The sequence below is a fragment of the Drosophila teissieri genome, chromosome 3R (genome assembly GCF_016746235.2).
Source record: "Drosophila teissieri strain GT53w chromosome 3R, Prin_Dtei_1.1, whole genome shotgun sequence".
Lineage (NCBI taxonomy): Eukaryota > Metazoa > Arthropoda > Insecta > Diptera > Drosophilidae > Drosophila > Drosophila teissieri.
Window position 1 is genome coordinate 28,567,294 of NC_053032.1, and position 19,243 is coordinate 28,586,536.

At 42.9% G+C, this 19,243-nt stretch overlaps 4 protein-coding genes across 4 annotated transcripts; 2 read left to right on the top strand and 2 right to left on the bottom strand.

The window, feature by feature from the left end:
- Window positions 1-721: 721 nt before the first annotated feature.
- On the bottom strand, window positions 722-4,053 carry LOC122620096 (TATA box-binding protein-associated factor RNA polymerase I subunit B). The gene is made up of 4 exons (XM_043797397.1): window positions 3,537-4,053; window positions 3,361-3,481; window positions 2,493-2,933; window positions 722-2,427 (listed from the first exon to the last, which is right to left on the bottom strand). Exons 1-4 carry the CDS (start codon window positions 3,962-3,964, stop codon window positions 799-801), a joined length of 2,619 nt encoding a protein of 872 aa, XP_043653332.1. The 5' UTR covers window positions 3,965-4,053; the 3' UTR covers window positions 722-798.
- Window positions 3,043-3,358, top strand: LOC122620097. Its single transcript, XM_043797398.1, has 2 exons — window positions 3,043-3,172; window positions 3,228-3,358. The coding sequence occupies exons 1-2, from the start codon at window positions 3,085-3,087 to the stop codon at window positions 3,350-3,352; spliced, it is 213 nt and encodes a 70-aa protein (XP_043653333.1). The 5' UTR covers window positions 3,043-3,084; the 3' UTR covers window positions 3,353-3,358.
- Window positions 4,054-4,454: 401 nt separating the features above from the next.
- On the top strand, window positions 4,455-19,242 carry LOC122620284 (leishmanolysin-like peptidase). Its single transcript, XM_043797668.1, has 9 exons — window positions 4,455-5,303; window positions 14,318-14,460; window positions 15,811-15,841; window positions 15,927-16,009; window positions 16,076-16,187; window positions 16,716-17,101; window positions 17,157-17,570; window positions 17,635-17,927; window positions 17,995-19,242. The coding sequence occupies exons 1-9, from the start codon at window positions 5,172-5,174 to the stop codon at window positions 18,450-18,452; spliced, it is 2,052 nt and encodes a 683-aa protein (XP_043653603.1). The 5' UTR covers window positions 4,455-5,171; the 3' UTR covers window positions 18,453-19,242.
- LOC122620286 lies at window positions 11,327-12,493 on the bottom strand. Its single transcript, XM_043797670.1, has 4 exons — window positions 12,448-12,493; window positions 11,784-11,930; window positions 11,553-11,729; window positions 11,327-11,485 (listed from the first exon to the last, which is right to left on the bottom strand). Exons 1-4 carry the CDS (start codon window positions 12,481-12,483, stop codon window positions 11,327-11,329), a joined length of 519 nt encoding a protein of 172 aa, XP_043653605.1. The 5' UTR covers window positions 12,484-12,493.
- Window position 19,243: the final 1 nt, after the last annotated feature.

Genomic DNA, 19,243 nt, shown 5'->3' on the forward strand with positions numbered 1-19,243 from the left:
AATTATACCTCGGGGCATCCATAAGGCATTTCAATTATTTCTAAGAGAGTCTTAACAAAATTGAAATATAAATCTTTGAATGCTGAATCAGAATTAAACATTTTTTCAATTGTTTTATATGTTGGTAAATGTACTTTCATAATCTAGCTTTGATTGGCTTTGGTACAATATATTCGTAATGAATTCTAAAAACGAGCTTAACGGGCTGCACTGTTTCTCCAACCACTCTCGCGCTCTTTTTTGCTCTCTTCAGTTGGCGGTGACCGTGGGGCCGGCGCTCTCTTTTGAAGAAGATTTTTGTAAACAAAACCGCGACACGCATTGTTGCTGCTAATGTGATTGTTGTTGTTCTGATAAACGCTAATTTGCCTATTGATATTGATGTTAATGTGCCTTCGCTCGCACAGTCGCGGCCAAGAAGATAGGACTGCACCTTAATAGATCGTATCTAAAATGGATGCACTTTTTACATATTGGGTATACAAAAGCTTATGGAGAGAGAAGGAATATTTTGGTTAAATAAATTGATTGCTCTCGGTAAATGCTTAAATCATAATTTCCTGGTTTTAGGTTGTTGACGTAGTGGGAGTGCCATGTTTTCACTTCGGTAACTGCTTAACCAACAGATTTGCTTGCATCACAAACTTGTTTAAAAATTACTATAGGTTACATAGACAATAAGAAAATCTATTATTTGATTGAGATAAAGCGTTTATTTATAAAGGAACATATTTATTCCAAATGGCATCTTTAATGTTTACACTTCTAATACTTCTATTTTTTGTGCATAATAATATACTACCAAAACTCCTTGTACGTCCTGGCCAGGGTTCGGATGTCCTTCTCTTGAGTGTTGTGTTGAATGCACAGGAAATCCCTGTGATTGCTCCAGTCCCGGATGCTGTGATGGTACATCACTTCCACGACAAGCAGTTCCTCGTAGAGCTCTTCCCAAACTATGCCGATTGTGCTGGCACAGGTCTCCAGGAGCCAACGGAAGGAACAGGGAAACAACTGACGCAGTTTCTGCTTGTCGTGCTGCCGAATCTTCCTCATATAGCCATGTAGAAGCCAGCAATCAAAGTTGGACACTTGCAACACCAGCTCGTCTGGCCTTGGCGGTTCGTCATTTATGTCCTCCGCTCCCTGGTCTGATGCTCTATCAGACTCTTCTGGATTCACATTTTTTTCCAGATTGCGACGGGGCAGATCTAAAGGGATGCTCAAGGGATCCATGGTCCCTTCCTCGAAGGTTTGCAGAGAGGTCAGGCTGTCGAGTGGTACCTCGGTATCGTTAAGTTTAAGAAGAAAGCTGGGCGTCTCGGTGACCTCCCAAAAAGGATTATTTAACTCAATTTTCTCACGCCTTGCATTATGCATTGTTATTCGTTTCAGATAGCGTGCTCCATAGGTTCCAGTGGGCTGTGTGAACCTGAAGTCCGGCCGTTTCTCCTTCTTCTTTAGCTCGCTGATCCACGTCTCGGTTTTAATGTCAGTGTTGGCGCGGTATTCTCGGATGTCACCTCGGAGTAGTGATAGTGGACGGAATATGCCCACTTTCTGGATATCCTCCTGGCAGGCAAGCTCCTCCACTCGTAGTTTTAGGCCATGCTGGGACAAATACTGTGACAGCTCGGTCGTCTCCAGCACAAAGGGATCCAGGTCCCGCACCGAGTGATCCACTTTCATGTGTTCTGGAATTTGTATGCTCATTTTTGCACCATCAGACCGCGTTGCTTGTAGTAGGATTCTGTTGAAGTAGGAGTGAGCCGGAGTCAAGCTGGGTTGGAATTCAATGCGCTCTTTCTCCATGCTTTCTTTGCTGGACTCGCCAAAATGGTCCTTGAGCATCGTTTCAATAATGTGTGTCAGGTTTTCGTGCTGACGCTGCATTGCCGCAGATCCCTGCATCCAGCCGAAGGTTTCGCTTTGCTCCTTCTCTCTCCACTCTTTTGCCAGGATGTCATCCACCTGACAACCAGTCTGCGTGGCTACTCCAAAGCGACGGGCAAAACTCTGGTTGTAATGTGAGACAATTACTTTCCTTATCTCCACGAACTCCATCCACTCGGTAAAAACAAAAAGCAAGGGAGCCTCATCTCCGCCGACTTCCAGCAGTTGTGCGTTGATTTTTGCAGCTGATTCGGATATATTCCGCTCCTTGAGATCATCCAAGCCGAAAAGTAACTTCATGGCGTAGAGAATGTAGGCCATAGTCCTTGCCTCGCAGCGCGGATACAAGTGTATGGTTACGGCATTTAAGAAATTTGGGGGATACAGCTCAATCAGGCTATCTACGAACTTCAGTAGACGTGGTGGCAGTCCCAACTCCAGAATGTAGCGCTCTGCTAGGGAATGCAGGTTCGGTTTTTGAAATTCAGACAGGTTTATGAATCGGGACATATATCCGATGTTTAAACGAAGCATCTGTGTGCAAATTAAAGATAATTATTATTACTATCTTAAGAAATTGATGGATTATAAATAGTCACCTTGTTGGTAACCTTGTCTTTGATTTTGCTGAGCTCCATATCTTTGAGGAGTGCCTTGCCTTTGGCCGCCACATTTTGGGGCAGATAGTTAAGCATGCACCGCTTGGTCAAGTGCTCCTCATCAATGAATCGCACCAGGTCCGATAGCTGTATGTCATCCTCCACCATATTAAGAGCTATGCCCAGCACTACATACAACTTGATAATATTCAGGGAGTAGATGTTGCGGTCAAAAGAGTGCAGCTGCTTGACCCTCGGTCTCAAGCTGTGGCACGACATACTGCCCTTGCTGTCGCGACTGTGCTTGTCCAGGTGCTTCAGCGGCATCTGGCGCTTCAGTAACTTGCGGGCGCGCAATGACCATTGCAGGTGGAGACTTTGCTCCCCTTCGGACTCTGAAGGTCCTCCGTGCGTGCGGTAGCCGGAGGCGTCTAGATTGCGCTGGAAAAGGAATGGGAGCAAGGCGTTAGAGTCGCATCTGAGTAAACAGTACTAATGAGTTGGGTATTTATGTCATTTACATAGCTTGGGGAGCTATAAAAGACGAACGTGGTTAAGGCAGCAGCAGTTCGGCAAAGTAGCTTGTTGCACAATGTCCATGCGTCTAATTCTAATTGGCTTGGCCATCCTGGCACTGGCCTACGCACAACCTGTTCCAGAAGCTCCAGAAGTCATTGAAAGTAAGTGCATAAAATAATCTTAAATATGATTTTTCATTAATCATATTTAACACAGATTCTAACCCCGTCCTGGAGATGAATTCAGAAAAACCCAAACTAAATGCCTACCAACGGACCCTTTTCCTGCTGCTGCCCCTGCTGTTCCCTAACGAGTTCTATATACCGACTACTAGCGGCTAATAAACTACCTTTGTCCTGTTCCACAATCTGAACTTGGCGCGCTCGTCATTTGGGTCACCTGTTAGAGTGCTCTTTTTGCCCTTCTTGCCTTTCTTGAATGGCTTATGGTTGTAGATGATGCGGGCATCTCTGAAAGAATTAGGATTTTAGAGATATGGAACTACAGGGGAGTGCATGAACTCACATTGGCAGCGCCCGCACGTTCAGTTTGGGCAGTCCCGTCTTATTGCTCTTGCTGAAGGCCACCTCCATGCTGCCCAAGTACGCCGTCCAAACCTGCAGGGTCATCAGCTTGAGCTCCGGCTTGGCGCCCATGTTGAGCAGCTCCTGGAGGAAGCCGCGCAGCACATAGTTGTAGAACTCCCACGAGGTGATGTCGTCCTCATCCTCCTTCTCCGCATCCTTTCTCTGGCGGATTGTCCTGGTTGCGTATCTGCCGGCGGCGGTTTCATCGAAGTTATCCTCGGCGGTGATGTCCACTGCGCGAATCTGGTCCTTCTGTGTGCCGCACTCCACGCAGTAGTAGAATCCCACGCGCTCCTGGAAGGTCGTGCCCTCGCACACATCGCACTGCATGTTCTCCAGCTGCATCGTCTCCAGAACCTCATCCATTTTCAGGCCTTATTTTTTCGGTATCACGTTTAATTTAAATTATTAATATATCTCGCGGTTGTAAACAAATCGCGCGTGTAGTAAGTAGAGATGGGCAATGATTAGTTTACAACGATACCATCGGTTCTTTGACCTCAGCGATGTATCGTCCGTCTCTTCTGTGAAAACTTACATCACTGCGAGTAAGGCGGCAAATTAAAGGTCATTCAAATTAACATTTTCCTAGTCAACGTATTTAAATTAACTCAGATTTTTCATAATAATCAGGGAGCGGATCCTTTTAAAAGTATATATTAATTTCTTATTAGCGTTACTGTTTTTTTTTAAACTTGTTTTGTAGTCCTGTTAGATAGACTTGCACGTTAGCCAACACAGACACTGATCCACATTAACATTTCTGTTAACTTTTTAGTGGGACCAGCCGCTGAAGCAGCACTTGAAAAACAAGCAAATTGGCCACAATGCATCTGGTCACCCATCGGCGTATATAGAGACTCGATTCAAAACAAAATCGGGTGGCGAACGTAAACGTCGCTGTCGGACAATTTGGCTCGCGTCTCTGTGTTTGTTGTTCGTGTCAACCACCCCCGCCGGTACCCAAGCGCCCCTCATTTCGCGCGAGTGTTTTTATGGTTTTGCTGAATGAAAAGGCTCGGCAAATGCGCTTATTGAGTGGCCACTGTGTCGGGACTGGCAGTGAGTCCTACAGAATGCACTCGCTGCACGGACAGTTCATGAGAATTTGACATTTAAGTGCCCAGTGTGTTCCTGCTTTTGCGGCTAACTGCAGCTTGTAGTTTGCTTTACTTGCATACTTTTTTTTGGCGTGGGCTGATATTAGCGGACACACCCACCCGAAAACAAAAACAAAAAGTAGTCCAAAGGCCCCAATAATTGAGTGTCTCTGTGTGTGTGTACGTTTGTGTGTGTGTGTGCAAGTTGTTTATGTGTGCGAGTGAGAGGAAAGGGATTCGAATCGAGCCGGTTTTCGCGAGTTAATTCACAAAGCAAACGGCGAAAAACCAGCAAACATAAGCAAACAAAGCGGAAAATAAACAAAGAACTTTCAGCGCAGATATGCGTGTTCGAAAATCAGGAGATAATTAAATAAAAATCATATTATTCCTGGGAGTGTAAAAGGATGAACACTACAATGCTGAAAACTCTATAATATCCACAACGATATTCCACCCCAAAGTAAAACACCATGGCCAAAACGCCCCCGCCCCGCCCCCTCAGTAACATGGCCAAATTCCTGGCAGCCCTCGGCATCTGCTTTTGGCTCCTCCTTTCGGCCAACGCTCACAACTGCCAGCACCAGCATCCAAAGGCCCACGAGGTGAGTTGCGAATGAAGGGATTGGATTTGGATTGGGATTGGATTGTATTGGCTTGAATTGTTGAATTGGCCTTCTTCTTTTTCTCCGCCCCTCTGCGCAAATAAAACAAATAATATCCGGGAAAGGGCTATTTTGGGAACACGGAGTCTTTAAGTATTCACCCGCACACGTGCGCCAAATGCTTACAACCCCAACTACAAAAATATGTTTAATATTTCAAAAAAAAGGGAAGTATGGCAACTCGCTGCGATTTTCCTGGTTTAAGTTTCAGATAGATTACAAAATGAGTCATATTGAAATTCTAGTGTATCGGTTCATGCCAAAAGTATTTAGAAAATTACCAGTGAATAACAACTTCGATGCTCGAATTTCTTGTTTGTTTCTGGATTTGCTTCTTCTTTTTCTGGTATTTAGGCATATTATCCTTTGTGCTCATTAGAGCAATTTCCTAATTGCTGCATACTGAATTCGCGGAAAATTCATAATTGATTGGGCTCTGGCATGGAAAAGACCTAATTAGTGCCGATTTAAGGGGAGCCCTGAAATTGCCATTCTCATAATTCTCATGCCATAGAAACAGTGCCAGAAACTGAAACAATCAACATCCAGCGATGGTGGTGGCAACCACAGCTTATTGACTAATTCCGCTGGTTAATAATATGCGCATTCGAGATACAGTATTCAGTCAATGCAATGTGGTTTAGTCAGTCACTCAGTCAGTCAGTCAGGTGGTGCTGCATATTAACTGGTGGCTCACAACGTGTAACCCACCATCGTGGTTACCAAACCGCCTCCACCTGCACCACATCCATATCCACTTCCACACATCCACATCCAGTGCTCTAGTTAGGGTTTAATGTCAGAGTCTGTCCGCCAACTTGTTGCTCTGGATTTAAAGACCGCCGGCCTTTTGTTTTTGTGTCTTTGGATGTATTTCGCTTGCACATTACTGCTTTCCAATCAACGGCGATTTAATTGGCGCGTCGCCATAAATAAAGGTCGCCTTCAATTGCGCAAAAAGGGGAATTTACATGATTACTGTATCGAGTGCGGTACAGTCTGTCCTGCATGGTTGCAATTTGCCGCCAAGTGCAACTGCAGTTTCGCTGCAAACACAATCGAGTTTAAAATGTTCTAGGAAGTGCACAGGTGTTTTTTAACTTTCCAAATATGCAGTTTTGAAGAACAAAATTAATACCAAATATACATAGATTGGCAGGAAAAGAATCTGATACAACAAGATACATTTACTACAGATACTTTTTGCAATGTCTGGCAGTTTACATATTCTCAAACCCACTTCTGGACACAGAACTTTTCATTCGGGTAAAATACTTTTAATAAAGCACATTTCCCACCAGTAAAAATCATATGTACATACATATATTGAAAATCTGTGCGACCGCAAACGTTTTAATTAGCGAGTAACTACTTTGGTTTCGAGCCAGTAAAAGTGAACTGGAATGGCAGGGAAATGAATTAATTCAGCGACTGTCTGTAGTCTGTTGATGGCTAACGATGCTGTCGAGGTCGCCCAGCGTGTAATTAATTGAATTATCTGTAACTTAAACTGCTGTAAGTGCAAAAAACAGTCGTCCAGTTTATGTGTCTCTCTGCCCACGGAATGTCCTGCTGTCTGGCCACTGAACATTGTCCTGTCAAGAGGATACAGACATGTATATAACAGCGGGCGAACGACCAGATAAGTACGTATACATATGTATGCGTGTGGAACAGTCATCCAATTAAATACCGGTCCAGTTGAAACCGAAGCACTCTCTTCTAATTAGTCTTATATAAGTTGAAGAACGCGGCTGTCAACGGAAAACAACGAGAGCAACTGCAGCAATGTATAAAATTCGCCAAATTGAATGATTTGTCACGTTGCCAGTGTGCGTGCCCGCCTGTCATCAATGTCGCGCACTGTACTGACCTTCTAAGCCGATAAGAGCGTAGCCAATGTGCACACTTAACGTCCGTAAGACTTTGGCTTACCAAACTGAGCTGCAGGGAATCTCCATTCAGGATAAAAGCTTTTTTCGGATTACGAGCTGGATTAAAATTAAAACTCAACCAAAGGCCTTTTTCCATGGTTGCTAACATTTTTCTAAGAAAATATGTATCGGGATATACATACATACATAAGTGGGCGGATGCAAACAGAAAAATCTTTCTTCTTTAAAAACGGCCTTATTAATATCAACCTTTTAATTCATACGGACAGACAGAGAGACATACGGACATGATCAGATCGCCTCCGCTGGAGATCCTGATCACTTTATAGTATCGAAACCTTTTCTACTGCCTTTGACATACCACGTTACTTCACAAAATCATTGAGGAAAGTGATTTTTTCGCTCAACGAAAGTCGTAGTGTTTCTATATTGACAAAAAACAGCATTGAACTTTGCTGTTTTGATATGACAAAGTAATACATGATTCTATATTCATAAAAGACTCTAGGTAACTATAAACACGAATGCAAATGCATTCATATCGACAATGTGTGTTGCAAGCATCAGCGTGTATGTATTTCCATTTACATACTAAGTGGATAGCAGTCTATCTATGGATACTTCTGCACTTCAGCCCCAAACATCACGATTAAATATTTATCAACTTGACGAAAGCAAACTTTAAACAAGCAAGTTACGATGCAGCAAAACGATCCGGACAGCAACGAGATGAAGTTATTCACGAAAAGTTTGAAGCGTCCTTCCCGATGGAAAGTTGCAAAATAGAAAAGAAAATCGTTTACGGATTCTGGTCTTTCCGGAAAACAGAAAGCTATTCTTCGACTGGCAAGTAAAATTGGCCAATTAGGAAACGTTCAGCTGCAGTTGCAGCAAGTGGAGGGATTACCTTCAACTGAAAAAATGCATAAAAATGGGAAACTGAATCAGCTAGAAATTTGCATTGCCTGCCAATATAAAGTGCCTTGTACCTTTTGAAGATAATGCAACAGCGTTGAAATTTGTTTAAAGTAGTGAACATCCATTTGGTATTTCTACTAATGAGCTAGCTACAAAATTCCCCCTAAAACCTAAAACCCCTAAAATTATTCACATTTTTCGTTGCGGAACATTAAAAACTTGAGTTTAATGCTCATGTTTCGTTTTAATGCACGCTTGCATTTCTCGAATTTGTGAAAAGTTAATAAAGCTACATGCCTGTGTGTTATTTCGGCAAGTTGTAAAAGTGATGTATAGAAAGTAAAAAACAGACTATATCATAATGTCAGTAGTTGCACTTGCCTTCCATTTTTTTCCAATTTAATTAAAACGCTGCGAGCAGAAGTTTATATTAGCAGCATAGTTGCCATAGCAATGGCAAATGGACGACGGGCTAGTAAAAATCTCGAACTCATGGAGACTGGAGGAAAAACACGTTTATCTAAAGCCAAACGCAGTTGGCCAACTGGCTGATGAATGTTCATGGCGATGACGCGCGCCTCAGGGCCTTTAAACGAAACTGTTTTGAAACACAACACCGCCATCTGCCGGCGAACAAACAAGTGACTTCAGCAGGAAGAGATTCTTGTGCGTGGAGTGAAACCACTTGGGTCAGGGTCCTTCCATAAGCCCACTTTAAGTCCCAGCATTTTGGGCCAAATTGCATAGAGATGGCATATGTATGTGCGAGTAAATTTGCGTGAACTTTCGGTTCCAATCACTCTGCAATTGTGCAATCCAACGTGCTGTTTCTCGATTTCAACGGAGAACGTGTCCTTAGTTGAATCACAAACTAATTAGGCATTGTCATTCTGATTTCAGCAGGGCAAATTCGGTGCCTGAAATCAGGGCGTGAATTTAATTTAATCAAGGAAAGGGCTGTTAAAGTGTTTCAATCGATAGGGGATTAAATTCGCACAATGGATAAATTCTGTGAATTTTACAAGTGTGCCGTAGTATTTATAGAAAACAAATTTACTCTTGCATTTATTTTTAATGAGTTAATATAATTAGAGACATACATATATCAATTTTCTGCAACATTTAATTTGATGCATTGCAGTATTGTTTTCCTTTCACCAAGCAAACATGAGTTTCATCATTGGTTTATGAAGTTTATTTTGGGAAGTCGGTGGTTTATTTAACCTTGCATGAAGTGACAAGGAATTTAAGTAATCAAGAGATGATCTCAATTTTTAATTTATTGCCTTGCAGCAGAGTATGCAAAAAAGTTAGTAATCTGAATGAATTTACAAGCTTTTATTTGCTGGGATTTTAGCATTTCATTTCAATACAAATTGAAATAATGCATAAAATGCACTGATACACACACATTCAGTTGTTGGAATTTTAGCACTTGATATTTATTTCGAAAGCAAGCAGCGCTTTCATGGAACTTTTCAGTGCCAGTTAATGCAATTATTCAATTGACTGCCCGCCCTATCATCCCAATTTGTTTGAGTTGCGGCGTAAATTGTGCCACTTGAATAGCTGCTGATCTGAATAGCTGCTGGTGCTAAAGTGCCTCAGATTAGCTACAGTTTCTATAGTTTCAATTAAGTAACACACAGCTTATTTCTTTTTGCGGTCAAACTGTGAGGTAACGAGCGAATTGAGTAAAAATAATAATAATCAAAAACCCGGCGAACAGATGAGTCAGGCAAAGAGCTAACAGCATGCAAATTGGCCATCGGCAAAACCCGGCTCAAAAGATATTAAAAACGGGGAAAAAGCACAAATTGGTAAGCAAAGCAAAGCAGAGCGGAGCTTAACTGCTCCGGAGAATCCAAGAGTGAGAGTGCTGCTCACAAACGAAAGTGAAAGCCCACACACAGAAACGCTCGACTGACTGAAAGGCGCGATTTCGATTGATCTGCCGAACTTGAGCGAGCGTTGAACGCAGGTGACAGTCGGCGGGAAACTACACTCGGCGAAAATGGGCGCAGGAAAGTGAAATGATTTTCTTTCTCAATTGGTATTTAACTGTGAAAATGGTGTTCAGACTTCATATTAGTGATTATTAGTGGCACATAAATACATATATCGTCTGATCCCAGACTTGCAATCTTTAAATTAGGTTATTAGGAACGGGAACAAAGCTGATTATATTAGTTAGTATCAACACATTACGGCATTTATGGTAATTTTATTGCTGCTTCGATTCAATAACACCATGAATATTTATAATCCCTGAATAAATTTGTCTACACACGTTGTTTTATTCATTTATTCAGATAAATCTTTCGTTATATCAACAAAAGGAGTTCATAAGCTTGTGCAAATAATTGCGCATCTTGTACTAGCAAACACTAGAAATTTGCAAAGGTTTTTCCTAGTCCGAAAACCATTTTCTTTCTCTGCAACACTGTTGTGCGGAAGAGAGTGCAAATGGGTGAGATGAAGAGGCAGAAATGTGGTCAGTTACGGATCGGTTGCCGATTGGCAGTCGGAGCCACTGCCTCCGAGCCAGAGACAGACGTAAATAATTACCCAACCACCATCGATGATCGATTCCCGCGCCCAAATTAGCATGCGCAACTGGACAAACCGCGTTGGCGCTTCGTAATCCCAATCTCCACCAGTCTCCACCAAAAGCCCCCCATCCTCGGATCGTCGAAAGCGAACGTGCGTGGCTTGCAGTTGGCCATTTATGACGGCTCTTTTAGCCGCCTCTTATTTGTTTGGCTTTAAAAGTAAATACGGGAGGTAATCAGGCGGGCGCATGCGCAGCCAACTGTGGCCAAAACGAACGCATTTCTCTTTGCTTTTCTTTGTATTTCTATTTTCTGTTTGAATTGTTACCATTTCTGCCTTAAACGTGAGTCGCATGGCCAAAAGCTGGACACGCTCGAATGTGGCCCACAAACCGAATACAAAAATTTGTTTGCCACTCAAATGTGTGTCAGTATGCAAGCGGGTTGGGCATTACGTCTTATCACCGATTGAATAAGCCCCTGTGGTTGGAAAGTGTGGCGAAAAATATGGTAATATCATATCATCATATTAGGGATTACTTTCAGTTTATTTAAATAATCTTTTGTCAGGATTCTGAAACTCGAAGTCGACATTTAGTCACCTAAAAAATAGTACAGATCCATTTACTTTCAATGCCACCTGTTTTTTAATGAACCACGTTGTTTGTAGGCCATATTGGCCATGGTCGACGGGGAATTTGGCCAAAACAGCATCTTCATCGGGAGACCAATGCCAAAGACGCATCACTGTGCCAGCCTGTGGATATTTTTTTAATATTTTTGATGCTTTTACAATTGTTAAATACCTTCAATGATTTGCTTACCAAGTACGGACAGGTGTGGTTTACATTTGTGAATGGCTTTATAAACGAGTATATTAGATTGGAAATGAAGAACCTCCTGGGAGTCCTAAAGAATTGGCAAACGTCCACGCGTATGTCGTACAAAAAGGGATGCCAGCCGCCACTCTCGCGTTTAACCATTTTGAAATGGATCTCGATCTTCAGAAAAATTAGCTTCGGTTATGCGAACATGTTATCTAATATCGGTATTACCTCTGATAAGGTTTGATTTAAAAAGGCTTCAATGTTGATCAGGTTGTGCTTGCGATCAACCGCCTTAATTTCGCACAGCTTTAATATTCCCAGTTCCGGAGAATGAACTTTGCAATTGAGGGAATTGAACTTATATGACCCATGCACCTTGAAGATAACTATATTTTAGTTCTAAGCTCCTGAAATGTGTGTAACTCACTAACAGGTGTTAAACCGAAGTTATTTAAATAAAATATACAGAAATATACAACTTTTGCTCTCAACATGTTACTATCTAATACTAAAAGCTGTCAGTTTTGTTATACGAAATAGTAATAAGTCAGTTTGTTAATTTATTTGTAATTACCACTGATGACACTCGTCTGATTTGATCTTTTAACTATATGTCAGGAATGTACAGTAAGCACTCGATTTGGCAATGCAATAAACGATAAGTACAATTTTAATTGATGTTTCTACAAATGATGAGGAAATTGTTTTTTAAACGTATTGTTAAAAAATAATAATGACGTATATCATCAATGAAATGGATGGTGTTTCAGAGCATTAACACTTTTTCCTTATTAAATCTTCATTACGGAGCTTGTTTGTGTAGGTAATAATGTTTTGTTAACTAATTAAAATTCAATTTAAATCGAATTTTTTTCTGCCGCTAATGGTTTACCCTTATAAATTTAAGTTCGAAAAACATTGTGTCCATTTTTGCTGTCACTGAACTGTTAGCGGTTGGGTTGCATTAATGCCGTTGAGATATTGACACTGCTATAGCTCGGAATCCCGCTGTTTGATTCCAATCCCCATTAATGACACCAAACTCATCGAGCTGCCCGTCCAAATGGTATTGTGCGTCATCGTCTTTCACCTGCCAAACGTTTCGCAGATGATTTGTAATTTGTGCGGTTTTTCAAATGCTTTTTCAATGCACTCCACCGCAGCAACTTGGCATCTTTTTGGGGGGATAATGCTCCCCAGCTGGGGAGCACGATCAGTGTGAGGATCGTACATCATACTGGTGGTTTTTTCGAGTGTCTTTGTCACGTTTATTGCCAGCTCTGGAGATATATCTCTGTGATGGTTTATGGTTACTTTACTTATCTCAGCACATGACTTTCGCAGGGCGTGGCCTGATGGGGGTTGATTTTATTATTATACCAATATTAGTAAATCGCTTTATTTACGTAAAATATTCAAAGTGTAATGCCAAATTTTTGGCTGTACAAAATCATTAACTGAGTAAGGTGGATAGGTTTGTAATTACTTCTATTTGTAAACAATGATGATTGAAGAATTAAGGAAACAATGACAGGCAGATACGAGTATGTATTGTCACGTTGGCGGCTGATCTGCAGTCATTAGTGCGCCGATGGCTTTGATGGCTGCGAGATAAATCACAGGGACTGGTCCAATCCCAATCCCCGAGCACTTCATGGTAACCACACCACTGTTAGCACTGTTTGCTCAGCTCATTTCAATGCCAAACTCTTTTGTCAGATCGCGATTGCCTCACAACTATTGTTGTTCTTGGATAGTTGGGTAAATAGGAATGTTTTTTCTTCGCATTCGCGTTCGTGTTCGCGCAGGTGTCTAACTTTGCCATTTATCGGCGGTTACAAACCGCACTTGGGCACTGAGAACACCTAGGAAATCACTTCCCACGCTGGGGGACATGTGCTGCTCCATCTACATTTCTTGTGTGCAAATTAGCCTTATTGAGTGTCATTTTCAATTGCCAGTGTCAATGCAAATGGCTTTTACTCCGCCGGGCTTTTCATTTATGAGGCAGGCACTCTACGATGAAAGAAAAGATACTTTTACTTTCCGAATCCGCACTCCACCCAGAGACTGCTTCAGGGCTTAGAAGGGCTTTCAAGACCGCTTTCCGGACGGAAAGACAGCCGCACATACATAAGTAATGCATGTCACATATTTGATGAGCATATTTTTAGCGGCACTCAGGCGAAACTCCGAGACGAAATGTCGGCGACAATTCATGCTGATGATGAGTGTCAAGTGCTTTGTCTGTCTGGCAGGCGATTATCTGTGGATCAAGGGGCCGCCATGCATATTCAACGAAGACATCTAATTTATTCCTAATAATTGGCACAGATTGCACAATGCGACTGCCATAATAATGGCAACAGAAACAATGGCCAGATAAAGGCGAAAACGAAATAACCAAAACAATATAATATAATCAGCCGCAGCCCCACAAATCATTGACATTTCGATGTGCCAATCGTTCGACATTTTGGCGGGGCAATTTAAAATTAATTTCCCTGCAATTTGTGCAGACCAATTACCGCCGCCGAACTGCCTTTTTGTGTGGCCTTTGTCTGACTACATGTCGTCATTTAATAGTTAACAACGAAATTTCGCTTTCGTTTAAGCTCCGCTGACTGATTTCTTGATTTCTTGATTTCATCTCAACTGCTCGCAGTCTGCTCTCCCTTTCTACTACTACTACTATCCGCCACTATCGCTCTCATCATCCATCCACATTTTGTTTAATTTTTTAATTTTTTTATGTTTTATAGGTCGTCCATGGCGTGCGCATCCAACTGGCTGATGGCGAAGATGACTCCGCCGGAGAGCCAGCGAGGCATAGCGTCCGCCGACGCAGCGTGGCCGCCGAGCAGCCACTGCGAATTCTGCTCGTCTACGACGAATCCGTCTACAGGTGAGTACACTCTGCAAAATTACTTAAATTTACTTAAATTTAAAGTAAGAAAAAAGCTCGACAAACAACAGAAAAACACCTTGATATGTATAGGGAAAATACAAAATGCCTTCAGAAGTATTGATATAAGTTAGAATTTCATATAAACTTCTAGGATTTCTTTTACACTAATATAGATAGTTTCACCCCGCTAAGAATCGAGTTTTCCACAGTGTAAGTCTGCGCTCCAGCTCTGAAAATTGACTTTAATTGCACTTTAATGGCAGCCAGCCAAGCAGACAGTAAAAAAACAGTTTACAATTTGACTTGGCCGAATGTCAAGTTAACATAAAGCCGCGCAAAAGCGAGTAAATAACTCACTTTCCGGACCGTTTTGCTTTGGCCATGCACCGTTACCGCCGCTGCGAGTTGGGCAACATGACTGCTACTATGCTGTTTAAGTTCAGGCCCAAATCGGTTGACCATGTGTGTGCGCAATTTGTCCGAATCCACGCAGTGGGCCGAGGTGTCTCCTAAGGTTGGCCATCGATTGCTCCATCCACATGGTCACTAGCCACTGGCCGTTGGCCACTTTAGCTGGCCAGATTGGCTGACAGTTAGCCCGCTTCGATCTGAACGATCGATTGGCGTATATTGGCAGCGGACAAGGTCAACAGGAAAGCGGAGACTTAACTCGACTCGGCTTTAATTTTGGGTCTCGCTCTCGATTCAATGAATAATTTAGTCGTGAATAAGTGACTCAAACAGGTGCTAACAGGTACACAATTAGCCGGCATGAGTGTAAGTATCAAAAAGTTGTCAGTGAATAGGCGACGACCTTCGTGTAAAAGTGCTTTCGTTGAGGAATTTACTATTACTAATTGATTTCAAGCTCAATTGAAGCTCGATACGATTTCAAGCTTAATAAAACTGCCATTTTTTAATCCGATTATCCGGCTTTGGCCACAAATGGTAGCGCTTCTGATTGGATTGATTACTTATTCCTCAGAAAGTGCCGGTCAATTTACAACTATTTTTGAATAGGCAGCAATCTATCATCATCAACTTGTTGTGAAAGCTGTAATGCCCTTTGTAAGATGGAAATGTTCTTAGCCCTAAGTTCAGTAATAAGACGTAATGGCGATAACAAAGGCATCACATAAATTGGTTGTCAGGGCTTTTGTCTGTATGTCCAGAAGGGCAAATTGGCTTTTCAGATTTCACAGAATCCCTACAGCAACTAGGAAACGACACCCACGCCATTGTTTAACCCCTTTATTCGCCAGAATTTGATAAACAAAACTATTTTCTTGTTGTTTCATGCTAACTTGCTTTCATGCTTTCATGCTTCCACTTGCCTCCTGCTGCCAGGCTGGAAGAGGAGAAATTTAATTTGATAAATGTGAGTTGACATTTCTGGTTTACCTTGGCTACGACCTGCCACCCTGCATACTGAATACTGAATACCTTGCTTTAATCCCCTCCAGGACACCGTGCTCCCGGAAGCCGTGCAGTTCTGGGAACAGGCCCTGATGGTGCGAGAGACCAAGGGCGTCATCCGTCTCAATAGGTACGTGGCCACTCTCAAGAAACCCGCAAACTGTATGAAATATTAATTGTACGGATTGCGTTTTAGGAAATGCGACAGCACACAGGTGTATGTGAAAAACGGACACACCCACTGCATCGACCATTGCAAGGCGACGACGATGTGCGGCGAGGTTCAGGTGCCCGATGCGCACTTGGATGTAAGTAATCCACGCAATCTTATCTAAGTTACCTCCACTCAAGTGCAGTTCAAGCAAATTCTAGTGGAAAATAAGCCACACCCTGCTCAGCTCGAAACGCCTTCTTTTAAAGAATGACCTTGGGTTGAAGTAAACGCAGCTTAACCAAATTTAAACTGGTAAAATTGAAAACTGGTTTAGGCAACACTCCAAGCGCAATTGCAGCTTTGAACATGGGTCACTAAAATACCTAAATAGTTGGTGGTTCAGGTCACTAAAATACCTAAATAGTTGGTAGCTTACCAAACGTCCTTTGTTAAATTATGTACATTTTTGTTGTCAGGTTGTAAACATTTCAATAAAATATGGCATTACCTAAACAGCCATTATGCTTGTAACAGCATTTTACAAATAATTAGCGTGCCTTCTGCATTTAACCCTCTTTTTCGCAAAGGCAGAAAAGATTTATTTTAATGTCTTGGCTAAAAATACAATTTATTACCACATTTTTTACACCTGCACATTATATTTATAATTATATTTTTGCAGGTGTGTCGGGTGTGCAATGCCACCGGTCAGAATTGTAGAATCGATAGTAATACGCAGCCGGGCGAAGGAATCGAGAATGCGGACTTTGTGTTCTACGTGTCCGCCAGGCAGACGCAGCGCTGTTTCAAGGGTCTAACCGTGGCCTATGCGGCCCACTGTCAACAGGAAGCGGCTCTGGATCGTCCAATTGCGGGTCATGCGAATCTCTGTCCGGAGAGCATCAGCACCAAGCCGCAGGAACTGCAGACACTGATCTCCACCGTTAAGCACGAGATACTGCATGCACTGGGATTCTCCGTGAGCTTGTACGCTTTCTTCCGGGACGATGAGGGAAAACCCCGAACTCCGCGAAAATCAGACACTGGCAAGCCGTACCTGAATGAAAAGTGAGCCGAATGCCTTGTTATCGATGCCCGTCTAATCCGTAAAGTCCATTTACAGATTGCAGATCCATCAGTGGAGCAACGAGACCATTCGCAAGGTGGTGCGAGAGAACTGGTCTGTGCGTGGTGGCCATGTTAACAAGGTAGTGGACATGATGGTCACGCCCCGCGTAATTGCCGAGGTGCGCGCCCACTTTAACTGCAATAAACTGGAGGGCGCCGAGCTGGAGGATCAGGGCGGCGAAGGCACCGCCCTGACCCACTGGGAAAAGCGCATCCTGGAGAATGAGGCCATGACTGGCACTCACACACAGTCGCCGGTCTTCTCGCGCATCACCCTTGCATTGATGGAGGACTCCGGCTGGTATCGGGCCAACTACTCCATGGCAACGCCGCTGACCTGGGGCAAGGGACTGGGATGTGCGTTTGCCATGCGTAGTTGCAAGGACTGGATACAGTACAACCATGCCAGGTAATACGATTCTTTGCCCAAGTAGATGATCCCTTATTTATTACCTTTTATTTCGTTTGCAAAGGGGTCGCTCCATACATCCCTTCTGCTCGAAGGTCAAGCAGGATCCTCTGCAAACCGAGTGCACAGATGATCGCAACTCTGTGGCGCTTTGCAATCTCATCCGCCATGAGTTTGAGCTGCCCAAAGGCTACCAGAACTTCGACAGCCTAAATCATGTGAAGGATGGTGAAGAGGGGTTCTACGGCGGTTCCGTCTCGCTGGCCGATCACTGTCCCTACATTCAGGAGTTTACCTGGCGCAGCAAGAACGTGATAGTGCGTGGATCTCATTGCCGCTTTACAGAGAATAATCCCAGTAAGACTGCCAAACTATTGTTACTTTCATGGATGTGTAGTTAACTTATTTTGATATCCCTTCGCAGAGCCTGAGAAGAACTTCGCCTTGGAGAGCTATGGCGATGGAGCAAAGTGCTTCGATCACAGCGAGTCCATGTGGGAGGAGCGATCCTGTCACCAGACGCGTGAGTGGCAGCATTGGGGCAGCGGATGCTACAAGTACGATTGCTTCGACGGCCGACTGCACATCCTGGTGGGCAACTATAGCTACAAGTGCTCCTTCCCCGGCCAGAAGCTTTCCATTCGAATCGCCGCCAATGGATGGCTGCACAAGGGCGCGATCATGTGCCCGCCGTGCCACGAGCTGTGCGGAGCACAATTTGCTGCTGAGGGCAAGCAGTGTCGTCCGGGCGAGGAGCCCGATCCGCTCAACAAGTACCCGCGCGACAACCTCGCCTGTGGAGCGGGCAGTAAGCAATCACGTTCCGTGGCCATAATTACCGCTGTTCTCCTGCTTTTCGGCCTGCGCTGGGGATTTAGTTAGGCTGATCAGGGTGCAGGGTGCAGATTTACTTGCTCTTTATGTATGTAGTGAAATTTGTACATTTTAGCTGTATGATATAAGCTCAATTTGTCTAAAAGTAGGTCGATAGTGTAGTACTCCCAAAACTGAGTTGGTCGGTTTCCAAGCAAGAATTTAAGCTGAGTATTTAATCTTTGGACAATTCGAATCGAACTTGCACAATCTTTGCCATTTAAATAGTCTTTGGTTATTTCATAAAGTAAAAGTGTTTTAAACAATGCTCAAATGCTGCATGGTTAAATTAAATAATTTTGTCCTTAGATTACACCAATCCTTTTATACTTCTTTGCAACCGTACAAATTGACAACTCCTACCAAACATATAGCTATAAAATCGTAATCGTATTTTGTCCATCCCGAAATGTGATCTGTTTTAAGTGTGTCCTCGGATATTTACTGCATTTTGAAATGTTGGCCACATATAACGCCAATCACTTTCAAGTGGAGCATCCACAGACAGTTCTATGCTTCTTGAATATCGATCTGTACATTCCAAAGCCTATATGGTACGGTAGCCTAGGCAGTTCCACTAGCTTGTTGTTAAATTCTTTGTTATTTATTATGAATATGGTTTTCGAAATTTGTTGATTGCCCTGTGATTTATGTATTCAATTAGTTTTGCCTAAGCTAAATGTGTTTTTCTTCATTTCTGCTGCCTATCAAGCATTTAAGAATTGTAAACTCAACTCTCGATTTGTAATCTAGCTTTTAAGAACCTGAACTAGCAATGTGAATAAACCAAGAGACCCTTG

Excerpts from the sequence above, each read along its gene's own strand:
- LOC122620097 (XM_043797398.1), top strand. The coding sequence starts at position 3,085 with ATGTCCATGCGTCTAATTCTAATTGGCTTGGCCATCCTGGCACTGGCC. Across the intron at positions 3,173-3,227 it reads AGCTCCAGAAGTCATTGAAA|ATTCTAACCCCGTCCTGGAG; the intron begins GTAAGTGCATAA and ends TATTTAACACAG.
- LOC122620096 (XM_043797397.1), bottom strand. The coding sequence starts at position 3,964 with ATGGATGAGGTTCTGGAGACGATGCAGCTGGAGAACATGCAGTGCGAT. Across the intron at positions 3,482-3,536 it reads AACGTGCGGGCGCTGCCAAT|AGATGCCCGCATCATCTACA; the intron begins GTGAGTTCATGC and ends TAATTCTTTCAG. Across the intron at positions 2,428-2,492 it reads AAGACAAGGTTACCAACAAG|ATGCTTCGTTTAAACATCGG; the intron begins GTGACTATTTAT and ends ATTTGCACACAG.
- LOC122620284 (XM_043797668.1), top strand. The coding sequence starts at position 5,172 with ATGGCCAAAACGCCCCCGCCCCGCCCCCTCAGTAACATGGCCAAATTC. Across the intron at positions 16,188-16,715 it reads TGCCCGATGCGCACTTGGAT|GTGTGTCGGGTGTGCAATGC; the intron begins GTAAGTAATCCA and ends ATATTTTTGCAG. Across the intron at positions 17,571-17,634 it reads ATACAGTACAACCATGCCAG|GGGTCGCTCCATACATCCCT; the intron begins GTAATACGATTC and ends TCGTTTGCAAAG.
- LOC122620286 (XM_043797670.1), bottom strand. The coding sequence starts at position 12,483 with ATGGACACAATGTTTTTCGAACTTAAATTTATAAGG. Across the intron at positions 11,931-12,447 it reads TCGAACTTAAATTTATAAGG|GTGCATGGGTCATATAAGTT; the intron begins GTAAACCATTAG and ends GTTATCTTCAAG. Across the intron at positions 11,730-11,783 it reads TAAATCAAACCTTATCAGAG|ATCGAGATCCATTTCAAAAT; the intron begins GTAATACCGATA and ends ATTTTTCTGAAG.